This window comes from Zootoca vivipara, chromosome 2 (assembly GCF_965207765.1).
Source record: "Zootoca vivipara chromosome 2, rZooViv2.hap1.1, whole genome shotgun sequence".
Lineage (NCBI taxonomy): Eukaryota > Metazoa > Chordata > Lepidosauria > Squamata > Lacertidae > Zootoca > Zootoca vivipara.
Window position 1 is genome coordinate 113,069,402 of NC_142584.1, and position 20,285 is coordinate 113,089,686.

At 44.2% G+C, this 20,285-nt stretch overlaps 2 protein-coding genes and 1 long non-coding RNA gene across 7 annotated transcripts in view; 2 read left to right on the top strand and 1 right to left on the bottom strand.

Moving 5' to 3' along the window:
* Positions 1-2: 2 nt before the first annotated feature.
* On the top strand, positions 3-3,414 carry LOC148687085 (uncharacterized). Its single transcript, XR_015948554.1, has 2 exons — positions 3-445; positions 1,817-3,414. It is a non-coding gene; the product is annotated as an uncharacterized LOC148687085 (long non-coding RNA).
* A 1,198-nt stretch (positions 3,415-4,612) lies between these two features.
* On the bottom strand, positions 4,613-18,455 carry LOC132591577 (uncharacterized). Of its 4 annotated transcripts, none has more exons than XM_088664142.1 (3): positions 18,351-18,455; positions 14,833-14,957; positions 4,613-6,684 (listed from the first exon to the last, which is right to left on the bottom strand). In XM_088664142.1, the coding sequence occupies exons 2-3, from the start codon at positions 14,864-14,866 to the stop codon at positions 5,375-5,377; spliced, it is 1,344 nt and encodes a 447-aa protein (XP_088520268.1). In that variant the 5' UTR covers positions 14,867-14,957; positions 18,351-18,455; the 3' UTR covers positions 4,613-5,374. The 4 variants fall into 4 exon arrangements, with proteins under 4 accessions (XP_088520268.1, XP_060126773.1, XP_060126774.1 ...); XM_060270790.2 differs by having other exon boundaries at positions 4,613-6,687; XM_060270791.2 differs by having other exon boundaries at positions 18,028-18,453.
* Positions 18,456-18,578: 123 nt separating this feature from the next.
* Positions 18,579-20,285, top strand: part of LOC118081414 (uncharacterized) — a 29,648-nt gene continuing 27,941 nt past the window's right edge. The window contains exon 1 of one of the 2 annotated variants that reach the window (XM_060270747.2): positions 18,579-18,821. The gene's annotated coding sequence lies outside the window, so the exon portion shown is untranslated. The remainder of the gene's footprint in view (positions 18,822-20,285) is intronic. The other variant, XM_088664074.1, reaches the window with a different exon arrangement.

Genomic DNA, 20,285 nt, shown 5'->3' on the forward strand with positions numbered 1-20,285 from the left:
GACAAAGATGATCAAGGGTCTGGAAACAGCCTTATGAGGACGAGTTGAAGGAGCTAGGTACGTTTAGCATGGAGAAGACATGGAGAAGAGATATGATAGCTACCTTCAATTATCTCAAGGGCTGTCACATGGAAGAGGGAACAAGCTTGTCAAACTAGGTAGTTGCCTAGGGCGCCAAAATGGAGGGGGCGCTGGCCGGCCGGCCAGCCTGCCTGCCCCACCCCCACCGCACCCCACCGCTGCCGCCGGCCCGGTGCTGCTCCTTTTCTTACACGCGCCACGTACAGCCTGCTGGCGCCCGCCCACTTCTCTTTACCCGCGGCCCGCCCTCCGGAGGCGCGCAGGCGCAGCAGCAGACCTCAGTTTCCCGCCTTGGCGGCACCAAGTTGGCATCTGGAGGTGCTGGGCTGCTGGCGGAGCTGCAGGCTGGTCGGAGGACGACGAGGTAAGAAGGCGGCGGCTCCAGGCCAGGAGGCGGCGGGGGGCCTCACCAAGACCACCTGGGGCCAGGGGTGGCGGGCAAGGATCCTCCGCATGATGTTGGAAGGAGAGCCGTGGAGGAGGCCGGAGGAAGGAGGCGTGTCCATCGTATGAGGGACAAACGGCCGGGGGGGGGGGGTTGGAGAAACCTTGAGTCTGGGAAAAGGGGGGGCGGGTGGGCTATCTGTGTACACGGAGTAGTACGGTATGTGGATGTGCTTGGGTGTGTGTGTAGTAGATGGTGTGCGTGTTGGGGCAAGGCGGGTGTCTGGGCAGGAGATGCCAGCCCTTTTGGGGCGGGGGCTCGTGCGTCTCTGTGGGTAACGGAGGAAGGTAGCCTGGGTTAGGAAAACAGGGTGGAAGAAACGGGGTGAGCCTGGGAATTTGGGGGTAAACAACGCTTCCCACTCCCCCACCCCACCCCCGTTTTCCTTCTCCCGGTTCCAGTTAAATATTGCCATTGTGGGTCGCTGCTTTAGGCTTTGAGGTTGGGGGGGGGGGAAGGACAGAGTTTGTGTTTGTGTCTTCTGGGCTGCCTAGGCAGTCGCCATGGGCCTTAGGGGGCAGGGCAGGAGAATAAAAGTGCAAGGGGGTAAGAAAACGGTTTATGGATCCAGTGCGTGGAAATGGGGTGGCCATAGGCGTCTCTCCGCAAGGCTATTCAGAAAGTAAGGTATGCAGAGCTGTTTAAGAGGTCTTTCTGTACATTACCAGAGAGCTTAGTGCTCCCCCCACACACAGTGCTGGTCAGAGGGATTGTGAACTAGATACCCAGTCTGCAAGGAGTACTATTCCACATTGCTAGTTAAAGGGAGCTGTAGATCTTTTGGGAGGGGGGGTAGAAATCAGGGGCTTGATAATTTATCCTGACTGAAGTGCTGTGAATATTGGTCAATCCCTGTTTGCTTAATTGCATGCGTAGGTAGATGGTGTGAATCTCCACCCTGGAAATTTACACATTGTCATTTTTTAGTTCTGTAGTTAGAACCGCATAGAGATTAGATCATACTATGCATTGGTCTTAAACAAAATATAAAAATTCCTTCCAGCAGCACCTTGGAGACCAACTAAGTTGTCATTGGTTTGAGCTTTCGTGTGCATACCAATTCTTCAGATGCGCACTTCGTATCTGAAGAAGTGTGCAATCACACAAAAGCTCATACCAATGACAACTTAGTTGGTCTCTAAGGTGCTGCTAGAAGGAATTTTTTTATTTTGTTTCGACTACGTCAGACCAACAAAATAAGTTTTCCCCACTGGGGAGATGAATGGTACGTTTTCTGTTTAATTTGTCAATATTAACAAATCGTCTTGTGTGTTCACACTTCTTCCCTAGGTGACACTGAGCAAATCCAGAAGTTAAACGTGCCCAAGTCATGTATCCGCAAATTCTTTCCGTCACGGAAATGTTTCACGTTTGACCGTCCAGCTAACAAGAATTTGCATCAGCTAGAGCATCTGGAAGATGATTTGGAGGAGGATTTCTTGGAACCGGTGGGTCGTTTCTGCCAACACATCTGGGAGACATCACGACTCAAGACAGTTCCAGGAGGCCAGGTTGTGACAGGGAGAAGTAAGGAATGCTTTTGCAAGTTTGTAGGTTGGGACAGGCTGCGGGAAGCATCTATGTGGACCCTTCCCTCCATCACTACTATGGGGAAGAGAAGCTGAGCTAGGGGTCCACTTTCAAAATTGCATGGGATGTGCTCACTGCACTGCACTGTTTCCTCCCATTTCCAGCTCTTTAAAGGTTTTTTAAATGGCTGGCAGGAAAAAACCATCTGGAGCTCAGTTCCGCAAACGAAGGGCAGAAAGAGCCAAGGAAGACGCCAAGCAAGCGGTGATCTTCCGGAAATACCTTTGTAAAACAAGTACAGAAGGAAAAGATGACAGTACCATTGGTGAAACTACCACTGAGGAAGCTCCTAGTACAAGTAGTATTGGTCTTACTACAAGTGGTATTACTTCTGAGGACAAAGTCTCGCAGTCTGGAGATATTCCAGTGGAACACACAGAGGAAACCGAGGATTTTGAGGAAACAGAGAGTACTGCAATTACTACAAAACACGTTGGTATTGTGCCTGGCTTGGATTACAGTGACCCTGCTAACTGGCCTAACAATTGCAGTGAAAATTTGCGACAGCTTATTGCTCAGCATGGCCCACAACAAATTGTATCATATGAATTTCCAAAAGACTCCCAAAAAAGAAAATTATCTCCTGTCTATTATAAGAGGAAACTGGCAAGAAATGTGCCGTCGTTGGCTGATATATTCTACCTCAAAAGATGTGGTTTTTTGCTTTTGCTGTAGGCTGTTCAGCAAAAGAGATGGTGGAGCAACAGCTTTAAAAGACCCAGGTTCAAAAAACTGGAAGAACATTGGAGCAATTCTGTCGGCACATGAGAGGAGTCCTCTCCATCTATACAATTACCAGGCGTGGAGAGAACTTGAATTGCGCTTCCAGAAAGGAAAAACAATTGATAATTATTTTGGACTCTGCACCTGATGTTTGTCATACTGAACAAATGAATAGTGTGCCTAATGTTTTTGTTTCTCTTAGGATCCTTCTCACACTTCCAGTGTCAGTGGCAAGTGGTGAACGCAGTTTTTCAAAACTCAAACTTATAAAAACACACGCTCAACTATGCTCCAAAAGAGAGTAGTTGGTTTGGCAACTATATCAATCGAACATGCTGAAGCATAAGCACTTGACCTGAAGGAACTGTTAACAAAATTTGCAAAGGAAAAGGCACGTAAAATAAGATTTTGACTTGCTTGAAATTGAAACATTAAAGAGACTTAAAATTCAGCATTACATTTAACATTTTCAAAGTGATTTCTGTGCTAAAACTGTGTTCTGTTTGACAAAATAATCAGAAATTGTTTAATGACTTGTTTTCACAATTTTTAAAACATAAATTAACAATTTCAAATTCTGCTTTTCATTCTTCCTATAATATATCTGTGTTTGAAATATGTTTTTTTTGGGGGGGGGGACAGAAGGTGATCTCGCCTAGGGCACAAAAAACCCTAGCATCGGCCCGGACATTCCGACTAAACATCAGAAAAAACTTTCTGACAGTAAGAGCTGTCCAACAGTGGAATGGTCTCCCACGAGAGGTGGAGGTTTTTAAGATGGTTGGATGGCCATCTGTCATGGATGCTTTAGCTGAGATTCCTGCATTGCAGGGGGTTGGGCTAGATGACCCTTGAGGTTCTTCCAACTGTTGATTCTATGAGGAAAATCACATATTGTTGTGAACAGGGATTTTCAACTCTGACAAATATGAAAGGTCAGAAGAGAAAGGCTTCTTTGTGTTGATGAGATGATCTCATAGCCACACAATTGGCCCAGATGAGAGGGGCAATATTGGAAAACAGTTGGAAGCCCTTGATCATTTGTTGGCTGAAGAGGGAGGGGTATGTCAAAAACTCAATTGGCCTGACTGTGTCTGAAGGTAGTCCCCAAACTTCGGCCCTCCAGATGTTTTGGACTACAATTCCCATCATCCCTCACCACTGGTCCTCTTGGCTAGGGATCATGGGAGTTGTAGGCCGAAAAATCTGGAGGGCTGCAGTTGGGGGGTGCCTGTTCTATGACATTCTCACAAACTCTCACCTGTGCAATGACCCCAAATTTCTGCCAGTTACCACTTACTTACTTCTTCGTATCTGAAGAAGTGTGCATGCACACGAAAGCTCATACCAAAATAAAAACTTAGTTGGTCTTTAAGGTGCTACTGAAGGAATTTTTTTATTTTACTTCGACCCAGACCAACACAGCTACCTACCTGTTACCACTTACTGTTTTCCTTCGGGAAACAAAAATAACCTCTGGCATAAAATTACTCAGAAATGCATTGAATTTTGCCATTAGGCAAATGTTTCTCTAAGTAATGTTTCCCTCTCTTCACAATGTTGTTTTCTGTGTGTTTTTGCAACCTTTCATTTATTCTTTTATAATAAAGAACAGCAGCTTTTGTTCTCCACATATAATGAATGAAATGAAATGTTGTAAAACTAAACAGAATTTTTGTTGTTGCCCTCCACCCCCAAATCTCTGAGCTACAAGAGAATCCAGACATTCCAATGCTTACCCATCATTTTGATTCCTTGGAATAAAGTCGGTGGTTATCTTTAGGATATATGGTTTTATTTGCACATATATTTAGGATATATGGTTTTATTTATATACAGCCTTAAGAAAGGATGCAGGGGCTCACAGCATAAACACTCAGATCTTGCCTTCCCATTAGGTTTCCAGGGTCAGTCTCTAGCTTCCAGCATCTCACACCAAAAACAAACTCCCCTGAGGATGACTCGGCATGCAATCAGGTGAGTGGGTGGGGAAGTGCTTATCCCTTCCTGGAAGCATCTTCAGTTGTCACTTCGGCAACACATATCTTCCTACCTAACTCTTCAAGATGCTGATGAGACCTGCCAGGGCAATTATTTTAACAAAGGAACTGACTTGACTTGTTTCACCAGGTTTTCTCTTGTAGATTCTAACCTTTCTTCATGGAGCTAATAAGGCAAAAAACCCAGTGGGAATAATCTAGTTGCATGTCTTATCTAGCTGAATCACCTAGAGCATGTGGCCCTCCAGGCCTTTTTGGTGGGCCTCAGCAATGATTGATACTCCTGCTCCCTGCCACCTAGCAAGTAACCAGGAGGGCTCATTAGGAGCAAAAATTCCTGGGCCTTTGTTGCGATAACAGCTTATCACTGGTCTTCTTTGGGCAGTCCTAGTTATTTTCAGGCCTTGGTTGCCTTTGGTGCCCCTTCTACCTGCACATCAGTATGTATGTGTTGTGAATCCTGCTTCTGTACCAGCTATGCCCTCACAATTGCTAAGGCCTAGCTTGTTTAGTCTGAAAGTCTGAGGAACAGACCTCAGGCAGGTTTCTTCATTGTGTGGGTTTTCTGATGTATTTTAAGGTTTCTGCTTTTGCTAAACCTCTTCCCACACTCCTTGCATTTATAGGGTTTCTCGCCTGTGTGAGTTCTTTGATGTAAAGTAAGACTACTGCTCACGCTGTAGCTCTTTCCACACTCCACACATTTATAGGGTTGCTCTCCTGTGTGGGTTCTTTGATGTGCAGAAAGGCTCCCACTCACACTGAAACTTTTCCCACATTCCATACATTGATATGGTTTCTCTCCTGTGTGGATTCTCTGATGTGCCGTAAGGTTTCCGCACTGACTGAAAGTCTTTTCACATACCGAGCATTTATATGGTTTCTCTCCTGTGTGGGTTCTTTTGTGAGCAGTAAGACTTCCACCATCGCTGAAGCTCATTCCACACTCCATACATTTATATGGTTTTTCCCCTGTGTGGGTTCTTTTGTGTGAAGTGAGGTGTTGATGTTGACTGAAGGTCTTTCCACATTCTAAACATTTATATGGCTTTTCACCCATGTGAATTTGTCGGTGTGTATTAAGGTTTCCACTTTTGTTAAAGCTTTTCCCGCACTCCATGCATACGTATGGTTTCTCCCCTGTGTGGGTCCTTAAATGTAAAGTAAGGCTACTGTTTACAGTGAAGCTCTTTCCACACTCCATACATTTATAGGGCTTCTCCCCGGTGTGAATTCTTTGATGTGAAGCAAGGCTACCGCTCACACTGAAGCTTTTTCCACATTCCAGGCATGTATATGGTTTCTCCCCTGTATGGGTCCTTTGATGTGAAGCCAGACTTCCACTTACACTGAAGCATTTTCCACATTCCAAGCATTTATATGGTTTCTCTCCTGTGTGGGTTCTTGCATGTGCACAAAGACTTCCACTGTCAATGAAACTTTTCCCACACTCCAGGCATGTATATGGTTTCTCACCTGTGTGGGTTCTTTGATGTGTAGCAAGGCTACTGCTCACGCTGAAGCTTTTCCCACATTCCATACATCTATACGGTTTCTCTCCTGTTTGGTTTCTGCAGTGTCCATTTAATATTGGTTCATTTTTTAATATTTTCTCCTCCACTAGAATATTTTTGCTTCTCTTTCCTTTCTGATCTTGTGCGGCCAGAGGTTTGTGGATGCCAGCATCCTGAGAAGCACTGGGCATCTTCACATTCTTTGAATGGTTTCCCTTGAGCCTCTTTTGTTCCTGTTGATTTCCAAATGTCTCTGTTCTGGCTTCAGCTTGGGTTGTTTCTAGTGATACCACTGATGGGTTTCTATAATTCACGCTGTCTTGCTCATCACCTGCTTGGGGTGGAAATCCCATAAAGAGATTAAAACAGTAGCCAAGGATTTCAACAAGCACAATTACCAGTTACTATTTTTAAAAACAACTCCAAAATCTCCCCTTCCTGAAACCTGTATCACCTTTTGAATATGCTACTGTCTCAGAAAATAACCTGAGTTCATTTTGGTCCATTTCCTACTTGATTTCAGTAGGTGTAGAAATGGATGAGAGTTTTTTCTTCCTTCTGCGATACAACTTTGATCTCAATTTCTGCAACTTAATATAATAAGGGTGTTTGTGTGTATGAGAACCCCAGCAATATATGCACTCTGTATATTTATAAAGGACCTTGAAAGTGACCAAGAGGGTGGCACAACTTTCCTGAGAGGAAATGTGACAATGAACCAAGCTTTATCGGCAAGAAAAATGGCAAGTAAAGCAGGTATATGATGCAAATAGCATAATGCATGATGGAGAGAGAGATTAAGAGAGATTCTCTCCCCTTATCATAATACTATAACTCTGGGTCAGCCCAGGAAGCTGAATGTTGGAAGATTCAGGATGAGAAAGAGAAAATTCTTCTTCACATGACACATAATTTAACTATGGAATTTGTTGCCACAAGAGGCCTGGGCAGTATGTGATTTTAGTGTGTGATTTCAGGCTGCAGGACAAGTGCCCAAGTTACGGAAGGCATAAAAAAATGAAAATAAAACAAAACACACACAAAACCAGCATGTCAGGGACACAGCTTGGTAAGACTTGCTCCCTGACAGCTAGCTTTCTACATGCAATGATATTTTCTTTTTGCAACGGGTGTGTGAAAGGGAGGATTAAATTCCACTTAGTTCCTACCAAGAGCCTGAGGTTTACCACCTCATCTACTGTTTGGGAGAAAAAGCCTGCAGCAGGAGGATATAGCATTACACTCACATCCATGACTAACATTGCAAGCATCACTTCTCCCTCAATGGAAGTGTGTGTGTATGGCAACAGCCAAGGTCAGGTCTAACACAGTGTAGCAGGGAAGGCATGTCCAGAACACATGGCCCAGCCTCCCATTTCCACACTGGCATCCCTACAGGGCCTTGAGAAATATCACAAAAAGGACCAACACTAAGTGAACTTGGGCCAGTCACTGCCTCTAAGCATGACCTACCGTGTTTCCCCCTTTTTAAGACGTAGTCATAAAGTAAGCCAGGGCAGCAATTTTAAGCATTTGAGAAATGTAAGACATACCCTGAAAATAAGACATGCCTGCCAGCTCGGGGCCTGGAACCGGCTGCTGCAGCACGGAGCACCCAGGCACCGGCGAAGCAAGGAAGCAGAGCGGGGAGGTGCAGATCAGCTGAAGCACGGGAATCAGCTGTTCCTGGCTCAGCTGTAGCGCGCGCCTAGGAGGTACTTCAGCGCTGAGGAGGGAAAATGGCGTTTAAAAACGCCGTTTGAAGTGATTTCACCCGGAACCGGCTGCTGCAGCGCAGAGCACTCAGCAGCGCGGATGGAGCGCCCAGCAGCTCCGGGCGGCGGGGCGGCAGGCCTCCTTGGCAGGGCCAGGAAGAGACGAGGCCGCTGGCTCGGGTGCTCCTGACCCCAGCCGCTTCGGTTTTCGTGGATTCAGTACGGCAATAACGCCGGCGGCGGCAGCAGGAGGAGGAAGCAGCCTGTCAGGTCGGCGCCCAGCAGCGCTGCACAGAGCGCCCCGAGCGTTGCTCCTGGAGGCTCAGGGCGCTCCGCGTGTGGGATGCAAAGGGTTAAGTGCAGTCAAGTCACAACAATCCCTAGATAGTCCACTTGGAGGACTGAGGAGGAGGATATGACTAAGCGTAGTTTCCTCTTCCTTCACATGCAAATGAGTTGAGGAAGTGGCAGATAAATCCTGAAGGAAACAGCCATTTTCCCTCTCTTGGACCAGACCTCTTGGACTACACACATCTTAGTGAGTCTCTCCCTCAAGGCCTCCAGCCTAGAGAGAGAGATGAGATGGAGTCTCACTTCTTATAAGTGAACTTCACAATGTATATATTACCTTTTAACTAAGCAAGTCTACCTCTTGAGTGTGCTGTACCTCGAGATGCTTGTAAGTAAACATCTTTTATACTTTTAAGAGCATTGTGTTGTGTCTTTTCTTTTAAGAGGGAAAAAGGGGAAATACCAGGAAAATACACTTTATTTTAGTGGCTTAAATCAAGCCTGCGCAAACGTTCTTCTGCTGTGTATTTTGCAAAAGGGGAATGTTTTACTCTGCTAAAGTTTTGTGCTTGCTAGCGCAAGCGGGGATAGGATATATTAAACAATATCTCCTCATCCACATTCCTGAACATTCCCACAAAGGGTTATTGCGGCCCAGAGTTGCGTATTTTGTGTATTTTTGAAGGATTGATTTGGATTGTGATTTTGAACTCTGTAGGATTTTTCCAGTTAGGATTTCCTGGTTGAGCACATGGTCTCTTTGTTCTGCAGTGTGCTTGGGGGATTAACTACCCCTCCCCTCCCTCAGAGTTTACAGCACTGAGAAAGCTCAGAGGTAGTGAAGATATTTTTGAGATTTTGAATTTGATTTTTGAAAGATTTTTGAATTTTGGAAATTTTTGAAGTTTTAAGATGGCAAGCTCCAGTTTTGATAGTGAGGCAAGACCAAGTTTTATGCTGCTGGATGACAATAATTTTGTGCAGTGGAAGCAGCGCGTTTTAGTTTATCTTGCTGCTAGGCGTGTTCTGCAGGCCATTAAGGAAGAAAAGCCTACAGGAACCGATGCAGAAGCTTTAGCTAAGATAGAAGCTTGGAGTATTAAAAATGATGAAGCCAAGCACATAATTTTGAGCAGTTTGAGGAATGAGCATCTATCAATGATAAATTTTGAAGATGATGCATCTAAGATCCTAGAGGACATTGAACGCATTTATGCACAATCTACAGAGAGTTCCTATAGATACTTGTTGGATAAGTTACTCAAGTTGAAGATGAATTCTAGAGAAGAGTTTACAGAGCATTTTAAGAATTTTTCTGAGATTGTTCAAAGAATTGCCCTTACTCCCAGAGCCTTTGATGATGTGACTAAAGTAACGTTTATGCTTGCATCATTGGGACCTACGTTTGCTCCATTTAAAAGTATAATGGATCACACAAAGGATTTAACTTTTAATGAGCTTATCAACCATTTAAGAGAGGAATGCAGAGATAGCCTTGATTCTCAAGAAAGGAATCCAAGGAGGAAGGATAGCAGCTATGCATCCAAGCATTTTGGAAAGTCCAGACAGACATCTAGAGAAATAATTTGTTTTAAATGCAATGGGAAAAACCACATAGCAAGGAACTGCAAGAGTCAAAATGGGGATAAAGTTGAATCCCACCCCTCAAAACCACAAGGTGTTAAGAAGGGGAGTCATGAGCAAACCATGTTGATGCAGGAGAGGAGTTTAGCTGTCCAGGATTGTGAAAATAAGCGCAATAAGTGGATTCTTGACAGTGGAGCGAGTTCTCATTTCTGTTATGAAAAGGAGTATTTTAATGAGATTAATGGGGATGAAACCTCTGAAATTGAGATTGCTGATGGCAACATTGTAAAGGCAATTGGTTCAGGAACTGTGAATTTGAAATTCAACGTAGATCATGAAATAATTAATACTAAGATAACTGAAGTTAAGTTTGCACCAAAGCTTAATTGCAACTTACTCAGCGTGTCCAGTTTGGACAGGAAAGGTTTTAAAATTACATTTGAAAAAGGACAATGTATTGTGACTAAGCATGATGAAGTTTATGTTCAAGGCACACTAAAGGATGGTGTATATGAGCTTAATGTTTCAGAGAACCAGCAGAACCAGTCTGCAAAGGTGGCGCAACCAAGTCAAAAGGACGAAGGAAGTCTGGAACTCTGGCACAAGAGACTTGGACACAGAGACACCAACGTTATTCTGGAACTACAGAAAGGTGATCTTGTGAGAGGTCTGCAGGTAAAGCAAAGCAACACAAATACACCAACATCAAAATGTATAACTTGTGTTAGTGAGAAAGCAACTAAACCTTCTTTCCCACGTTGTGCAGAGAAGAGAAGCACTAAAGTATTGGACATTGTCCATACAGATCTATGTGGACCAATGAATGTGTCTTCTCTAGGAGGTAATAAATATATTTTGATATTTTTGGACGATTTCTCGAGATTCTGCGTAGCCTACTTTATCAAGGAGAAGAGTGAGACAGTGGAATTGTTCAGGGACTATCTTAACATGGTCAAGAACAAGTTCCAGCGAGCCCCTTCCATTTTAATGTCCGATAATGGTGGGGAATTTTGTTCACATGAGATGCAGGCCGTCATGGCTAGAGAAGGCATATCACACGTGACCACAGTTGCCTACACACCCCAACAAAACTCAATTGCAGAGAGGAAATTTAGATCCATTTTGGAAATGACAAGGTGCATGCTAAAGGAAGCTAACTTGTCACACAGGCTGTGGGGTGAAGCGGCTCGTTGCTCAGTCTATCTTCAGAACAGACTGCCCACAAAAGGCGCAGAGCGCACACCATTTGAACTTTGGCATGGAAAAGCCCCAAATTTGTCACATATACGTGTATTTGGAAGTTTGTGCTACTATCATGTGCCCAAGGAGCACAGACACAAACTTGATTCCAGAGCGAAGGCAGGGATCCTAGTTGGGTACGCTTCTGGAGGAAAAGGATATAGAGTCTTGGATCCGCAAACTGGCAAGACAAGTTCGCAGCATGTAATTTACTTCGATGAGCAAGGCAAAGTTGATACAAAGGACACTGCCATTGATTGTTCCAAGGAGCCACAGGATGAGGAATTTGTGATTTTTCCTTTTGAACCAATACAAAGTACTAATCCAACTTCTAGTGTCGTAGCACCCCCTATAGGTGACACCCGAGAAGACGTGGAGGTCCAGGCCCCTGGCAGCACCAGAGACGAAGATGATGACGAGCAGCTGTATGGGGATATGCCACTGCTGGAGGAGGATGAGGAAGCTGATGCGGTCGAAAGACCAGAGGTCAGACGCTCATCCAGAACCAACAGAGGTGTTCCACCATTACGGCTGTCCTACCTTACAAGGTCGGCGTCTCCACAGGAACCTTCCAAATGGGAAGAGATAGAGAGGATGCCACCAGATGAAGCCAGTCTCTGGAGGAAAGCTGCTCAGGAGGAGATAGATGCACTTCATCGGAACAGGACCTGGACACTCACAGAACTACCTCCTGGTAAGGAAGCAATTGGAAGTAAATGGGTGTTCAAGGTTAAAAAGGGTTCAGAAGGGGAGGTGCAACGCTACAAAGCTAGGCTTGTGGCACAAGGTTTTTCCCAGAAGTATGGAGAGGATTACGATCAAGTGTTTGCACCGACAGTTCGATACAGCAGTGTCAGACTACTTTTAAGTATTGCAGCATCTAAGCAAATGTCAGTTTACCATATTGACATTGCGACAGCCTTTCTTCACGGCGAAATTTCTGAGCAGATTTATATGAAGCAGCCCAAAGGTTTCATTAAACCAAATGAGGCACATCTAGTGTGCAAGCTGCAGAAAGGACTTTATGGTTTGAAGCAAGCAGCGAGGGCTTGGAACCAGAAACTCCATGAGATGCTGGTGCAGCTTGGGTACAAGCAAGGGACTGCTGATAAGTGCTTGTACACCAAACAAAGGAATGGACAGTTTTCGTACATTTTAGCCTTTGTTGACGACCTTTTAATTTCTACGTCAAATGAGAAAGACTATAAAGACATAGTCAAACACCTCAACAGGGAAGTAGAGGTCAAGGAACTTGGAAAAGTGAAATACTACTTGGGAATTCAAGTTGAGAGAGAAGAGGATGGATCGTTCTTACTCAGCCAAAGGCAAAAGATAACTGAACTGATTGAAAGCATGCAGATGCAGGACGCACACCCAGTTGCGACACCGATGGCCACAGACTTCTTGAAGAATCAACAAGGTTCGAAGTTGCTGCCAAACAACACGCAATACAGGTCAGCGGTCGGCAAACTTTTGTATTTGGTTACCACATGCAGACCTGACCTGGCAAGTGCAGTGGGGATCCTAAGTAGGAAAGTAAGTTGTCCCACTGAGCATGATTGGGCTGGAGTTAAGAGGGTTGTTCGTTATCTAAAGGGAACCATGGACTGTAAATTAAAACTGCCAGCTGTCAGAGACCCTAAACTGCTTGGGTACACTGATGCGGATTGGGCTGGGGACAATAAGGATTATAAATCCACAAGTGGCTATGTTTTTATGTATGGGGACGGAGCTATTGCATGGGGCAGCTATAAACAGAAATGTGTAGCTTTATCGTCCACAGAATCTGAGTACATTGCGGCTTCGGAAGCTTGCAGAGAGATCCCCTGGCTGGATCAGCTCCTGAAGGACTTTGGCGTGCCAAGAACGGGACCTGTCAGCTTGATGGAGGACAATCAGAGCAGTATGAAGCTGACACAAAGTGAAAAGTTCCTTGCACGCACCAAACACATTGGGGTCAGGTACCACTACATACGCCAGGTGATCGAGGATGGACTTGTTGAAATGTGTTACTGCAACACTGACCAGATGACTGCAGATGTCCTAACAAAGCCCCTGCCAAGAGAGAAGTTCCAGGATCTTCGTGGCAAGCTGGGACTCTTGGGTGGTTGATTAAAGTTATTTATGTATGTTTTTGTGTATGTTGTGAATTGCCTGAGAAGGGGTTTGTGGGATGCAAAGGGTTAAGTGCAGTCAAGTCACAACAATCCCTAGATAGTCCACTTGGAGGACTGAGGAGGAGGATATGACTAAGCGTAGTTTCCTCTTCCTTCACATGCAAATGAGTTGAGGAAGTGGCAGATAAATCCTGAAGGAAACAGCCATTTTCCCTCTCTTGGACCAGACCTCTTGGACTACACACATCTTAGTGAGTCTCTCCCTCAAGGCCTCCAGCCTAGAGAGAGAGATGAGATGGAGTCTCACTTCTTATAAGTGAACTTCACAATGTATATATTACCTTTTAACTAAGCAAGTCTACCTCTTGAGTGTGCTGTACCTCGAGATGCTTGTAAGTAAACATCTTTTATACTTTTAAGAGCATTGTGTTGTGTCTTTTCTTTTAAGAGGGAAAAAGGGGAAATACCAGGAAAATACACTTTATTTTAGTGGCTTAAATCAAGCCTGCGCAAACGTTCTTCTGCTGTGTATTTTGCAAAAGGGGAATGTTTTACTCTGCTAAAGTTTTGTGCTTGCTAGCGCAAGCGGGGATAGGATATATTAAACAATATCTCCTCATCCACATTCCTGAACATTCCCACACCGCGAGCCCCTGAGGCGGCTGCCGGCTCCCGCTCCGCCCCGCAGAGTCCCAAGTCAATGGGCCCTGACTAGAAACAACAGGAGCGCTGGCTCCCTGCTTCGGCCAAAAGGCTTGGTCTCGCCACCACCTCCTTCTCTGGCCATGCCGCGAGCGCAAGAGCGATCGGCCGACAGATCCACTAACGGTTCGCTCTTGTGTCCCTCCCCACTTGCCGTCCCGTTTCGGGTTGCCAAGGCAACTAACAACAAACACCGTGCTTTTCTCTTGGTTCTCTCAGGCGAGTTGAGAAAAAGGGGCGAGAAGTGGGGTTTTGTTATCGCTCCCGCCGCTTCCTCTCCCGCTCCTCATAGTCAAATAGGCTTCTGGGCTTCGCTGCCACCGCCGAGTGCACAAGCGGCTTGCCCCCTTTGCCATTTTAAAAATGTGTTTCCTTTCAGTTACCCTTGCGCCTTGCTTTGTTGCTTACGGTTGAAAACGCCACGTGGCTCGGGGTTGCTGGGCGCCGACCTGGCAGGCCGCCTCCTCCTCCTCCCGGAGGTGCCCAACAGCGCCGCGCAGAGCGCCCCGAGCCTCCGGGAGCCAGCAGCAGCAATGCAGCAGGAGGCGGCAGGTGCCCAGAACCATGCGGTACTTATGGTAATAAACATTTTTAGACACCCCCCGAAAATAAGCCATAGGCTTATTTTCTTGAGTAAAATTAATATAAGACGGTGTCTTAAAATGTGCGAAACACGGTATATCACAGGGTTGCTGTGAGGATAAAATATGGAAGAGGAGAGCTATGTACACCACCCTGAGCTCCTTGGAGGAAAGGTGGGATAGAAATATAATAAATATATAAAATACATCAATAAACATGTATCAACCAAGGAAAAGGAGTCCTTACCCAGAGAGGCCATATTCCCACAATTCTCTGGCATGGCTTTCTTGGATATCTTTTTAGCCTGGATCGAGGAGATCTCACTCCACTTTGGTGAAATACACAGCTGCCTCCTCAAAGGATTCCAGCCCCTGAAAAAATAAAGAAAATTATCTATTAAGAAATAAATGCCCATGTACATTAAAAAAAAATCTTACTACGTTTCCCAGCAAAGAATGAAAGGGGTGCAATAACTGAAGAGACTTGTGTCTCGTTTTTATTTGATTATTAATATTTCTTACATTTCTATACTACCCTTGATCAAAGGGTGGTTTACTATATAAAAGCACAGAAATGCATACCATAATAACAAGCAATAACAATAAGCCTCCAAACAAATATTATTATTTTAATTGTGCAAGAGTCAAGGCCCTGAAGATCACACACCCTTCTCTGCTGGTTCATCTTAATATCTGGCAGTGCTAGAAAAATGAAAGAGGCAAATCCTTTCAGACAGAGTTTCACAACAAAGCCACATGCCTATGTCACCTCCACACCATACATCTAAAACACGTTCAAAGCACATGGCTTTCCCAAAGGTACCTTGGGGATAGTAGTTTGTTAAATTCGGTGGGAAGGGAGAGACTACCGTTCCTAGGATTCGTTGAGCGTATCCATGGTGCCTCTCACAAGGATACATTTTACAACTGGTTTAAGTATGACCGAAGAAGCAAAAATAATATATATATATATACTTGTGATCTATTGTGGTGGATGGCAGGCTCACAACCCATCCAGAATGACACTGCTCAAAACCTCTCAGTCACTTTGCACAAGCCAAAGCTCAAAAAGCCACATCTGCAGCAGCTGTGCACTGTGAAACACAGCAGAACCATCACAGGACTTACTTTTCACAATGAATGTTTGGCAGCAGCAGTTCCTGTATTGTGGTATGCGTTAGAATATTCATTATTTTTATATTTTGAAATAGTAAATATATAAATAATAAATAATAAATTATTCTTATATTTAAAAATAATAACAAAAAATTCCAAAACAAAGGAAAGGTATCCAGTTGACCCCTTGCAGCTTGATTTATTATTATTATTATTATTATTATTATTATTATTATTACTAATACTATAGAGCTTACAGGGTTAAATGCTGGTCTATGACTGTAATAAACTCACTGTATCGAAATAAGCACTAAGCGCTCTGGTTAAGTTGCCTCTGGTTTTTACATTGCGCAAATGATATCAAGGTGGAAACTGAAAAAGAAACAATTAGGCTTTCTGGAAGAACCCTCTTTATTGGAAAAGAATTTAATACAACCGGAAATCAAAATCATTTCAAAGATGTATAATGTGCTGTTAGAATGGGAAACCAAAGATGAAATGGGCAAGGAGGTGATGACAAAATGGGCTATTGACATAGGGAAAAGTATACATGTTGATCAATGGGAACGTTTATGGAAAACAACATGGAAATTTACAGCCTCAGAGGGAGTCAGAGAGAACATGGTCAAAATGTTCTATAGGTGGCACTTAACCCCTGTCAAAATTCACAAGATGTACAAGACCAAAGATAATTTATGTTGGAAGTGCAGGGGGGAAACGGGGACATACATACACACATGGTGGCACTGTGAGGGAATTGAAAAATTTTGGAATCAAGTTCTTGAAGAAATCAAAAAAATACTTAAATATAACATAAAGAAAAGCCCTGAATCCTTTCTGCTGGGTATTACAGATAGTACAATTAAGCCACAGGATGAGACATTGTTCTTGTACGCAACAGCAGCGGCGAGAACTCTGATCGCATCCTATTGGAAAAAGAAAGAAATACCCAGCATATTGGAATGGCAGGAGAAACTATTAAGTTATTTGGATTTAGACAACCTGACTAATTCAATTAGAGGACACTCTAAAAAAAATTTCAGCAAAATTGGGACAAATTTGGGGAGTACATGAAGGGACAGTGCCCCATGGTAAAGTCTTGGGTCTACTTCTAGCACCCCGTATTGAGCCAAAAGAAAATAAAACATATGGAGATGAGGGAAAGGAGAAATTTATTATCTTATTATACTTTTTTTTTTACAATTTAAATGTTATTAATGTTATTAATCTGATACCTTATGAAATGGATATTGGACATGTGTATTGAATTATATCTAATGGGGAATGCGGTAATAGGAAATAATATCTAGAGAAATCTGAGAATAGGGATAAGTGGGAGTCTTTAGTGGGAGTTTAGATAACATCGCTACGGATTGTTTCTGGATGAGAATGATGAGATGAATGTATGTTTCCCCTCTTTCTCTCTTCTCTCTTTCTCTTTTCTTCTTTTTTCATTTGTCTTTCTCCTCCTTTTTCCTCCCCTCTCTTCTTTTCCCCTTCTCTTCCCAATACACCCTTCCCCCCTTCCTTCTTTCTTTTCTTTACTATCATATAATCTATATGATTTTGTATATTATAATTTACATGATTTTGTATGATTCTGTACGTTATGATTTATATGATTTTGTATATTTGAATTTATGTTTGGTATGATTGTGATCTTTGAGTATGCGTGGACTGTATTTTAATTTTAAACCTTAATAAAGTATTTATTTAAAAAAAAAAGGAAATTGAAAAAGAAACACACTTTAAAGCTAAATGAAGGAAGTCCCTTTTTTTTTAGTTAGTACCCAAACAACATGCACAGCTTTGGAGGGGGGGGAAGAGATTGCCCACAGAATCGTAGAGTTGGAAGGGATCACGAGAGCCATCTAGTCCAGTCCGCTTGCTTTTTGCCACCTTAGCTCACTGATAAGATAAGATGATAGGATAAGATAAGATAAGATGATATAATCTTTATTGTCATTGTCCCCTTGAGGGAACAACAAAATTACTCAGTTACCACCTCCACTCAGATAAAGCTCAGATATTCCACATAATCCAAAATTATATGGAACAAAACACTAATTAAAACAATGCAATACGATACAATATAACAAGTAAAATAAGATGACTTCAAAGTCCAGACTTTCCAAAGTGCAGACAGTACATGAGAACACAAACACACCCACCTAGCCCCTGAGCTCAGCTTTGCATCACTCAGCTCCCTCTCAGTGAGGCCTGAGCTCATATTGGGGGTGAAGCATTTAAGAGGCCCTTGCAATGGAAAGAATGCAGATATTTGGGGCCCACTTTGGATTTGGACACATCAACCCCCATTACCTACCTTCCTTTGCGGCAGAGAGCAAAACTGTGGCGGGATTGTCCCCTTCCTTGCAATTTGGGGTGTCCCCTCCCTGCTGCCTCTCAGGTTGTTTTTGCTGCGTTTGCAGCACCCAAGTGGCCCCCCGGGGCGGGGGCCGGCACAAGCCTGGGCTGTGTTTCTGGAGGTCCTGCTGGGGTGCCCAGGGGACACGACCCGCCTCTCAGCCTCTCGGATATGGTCCAAAGGAAAGCAGAGCAATGCATTTGACACCAGCTGGGCTGCAGCAGTTGCCAGAGGGAGGCATACAGGATCCAAGCATCTTTCACCCAACACTGAGGCTTTACCTCTTTGCCAAGGGAATCTCAGGAGGTCAGTCCCTTTCCTGGAACATAAAAAGGAGCGCGCTTTACTATTGCCTTGCCCACTTCAATTTCTTTTCCTTTTTACTGCCTCTCTAGGAATCTCAACTCAATTCGTTTAACCTTTGGAGCGCCGGGCAGTACGCGCTCTCGCTCTCGCTCTCGCTCCCCCCCCCCCACTACCACGTCGCATTCTGCAAACCTTCACAATTCCGAGCGGTTTTAACAGTCAGGAAACTCCGGGAATTGTAGCTCTGACAGGAGAATAGGATAAGAGCGCGCCTTTTTTGTTTCTGCCACCCACTCTGCTCTCTAAGGGTTAAACGAGCTGAGCTCTGTTTCCTAGAGCGACAGGAAAATGGTCTAATGGGGGAGGAATAGCGGCGGGGGGGCGCTTCCTTTTTGTCTTCCAACAAGAGAGAGGCTGGCGGACAGACTGAGCGGTTGCTCTGCGAGGTGGGTGCGCGTACAGGGCGGGACAACGTTGTTGTTGTTGTCGTTGTTGTTGTCGTTGTCGTTGTTGTTGTTGTCGTTGTCGTCGTTGTCGTTGTTGTTGTTACAACGTATTAATAGAATTGTTGTTATTTATTAATACCCCGCCTTTTTCCCTGACAGGTACTCAGGTGCAGCAGTGGAAGTGGGGTAGGATCCAAAAATTAAGCGGGGGGGGAGGGGAAGAGGCAGGAGAGAGAGAGAAAGACCCTCACCCCAATTTCCTCTGGGAATTGCATGTAGGGCTTCTGTCGGGTGGGTTTGTTTATTTAGTTTGCTATTTCATTGCATTTGCACCGCTCCTTCCCTGCCCTTCCTCAAGGTGACTTCCCTGGTTGTTCTCCCCCCCCCCTCCAACTCCCCATTTCATCCTCACAACTTGTGAGGTGGGTTAGGCTGCGAGAAGACGGCCGACAGCCCAAGGTCAAGCCCAGTGAGAGTTTCATGGCCACGCGGGGTCTTCCAGCCATGACCTCCCAGTCCCTAGTCCAACAGTCTCTAACCACTTCGCCACCACTGGCTCTTGGAGATGGACCAAAGTGGGTCTCCTCTGAACACCCAGTTGGGGTTCAAACCCCCTCCCTGCCCAGGACATGGGGAGGGGGAGCTGCAGAAAGAGAAAAAAGGCTCAGTCCTGGGGCGAGGGGAGAGCTCTATTTAAAAGAGAGAGAGAAAGAAATGACACCCCCCCCAGCCTTAAGAACGCTAGTTTATCTGACCGCAAATTATTATTGTTCTTGTTGATATCAATACCGTATTATATACCTTCGACCTTCACCCTGAGGTCCCAGGGTAGGTTACAACAAAAAATAAACGTTCAAAACAAAACCCTAGAAATAACCTGGGTCCTGAAAATATATGGAAAGAAGATAATGCCCCAACCAGAGAAGAATGGCAGATTAAGTTGATTGATTATGCCGAAATGGCAAAAATGACCGGAAGAATCAGAAAGACCAAAATTGGAATAAAGACTGGGGAAAATTTATAATTTATCTTAAAAACCATTGCAAACTGTTAAAATCGTTAATAGAATTGGAATAACACCTGTAGTTTAATGGTGAATTTTGGATTTAATGGAGATGTAAAAGATTGGGTAAGCAATAATCTTTTCCCTTGATCTAGATGCTATACTCCTATTGATGCAGCCCAGAATTGCATTGGCTTTTTTAGCTGCTGCATCACTGTTACCTGGTTTTATCTCCTTTTTAAAGACATCCAAGCTAGTGCCAACTAGCACAACTTAAGACAGCAAATTCCATAAGTTAATGATGTATGTTACTGTATATGACAAAAAACCCCTTTAAAGCATGGGGTGTGTAAACAGCTCAAAAACAAAGTCCAGAGAATCTGTGCATCTATCATATCATGAGGGTTACTGGACCCTGGTTGAAATGGACAGCTAAAACATTTCTGAATAAGCATGTATAA

Excerpts from the sequence above, each read along its gene's own strand:
- LOC132591577 (XM_060270790.2), bottom strand. The coding sequence starts at position 14,866 with ATGCCAGAGAATTGTGGGAATATGGCCTCTCTGG. Across the intron at positions 6,688-14,832 it reads TGGGAATATGGCCTCTCTGG|CAGGTGATGAGCAAGACAGC; the intron begins GTAAGGACTCCT and ends TTCCACCCCAAG.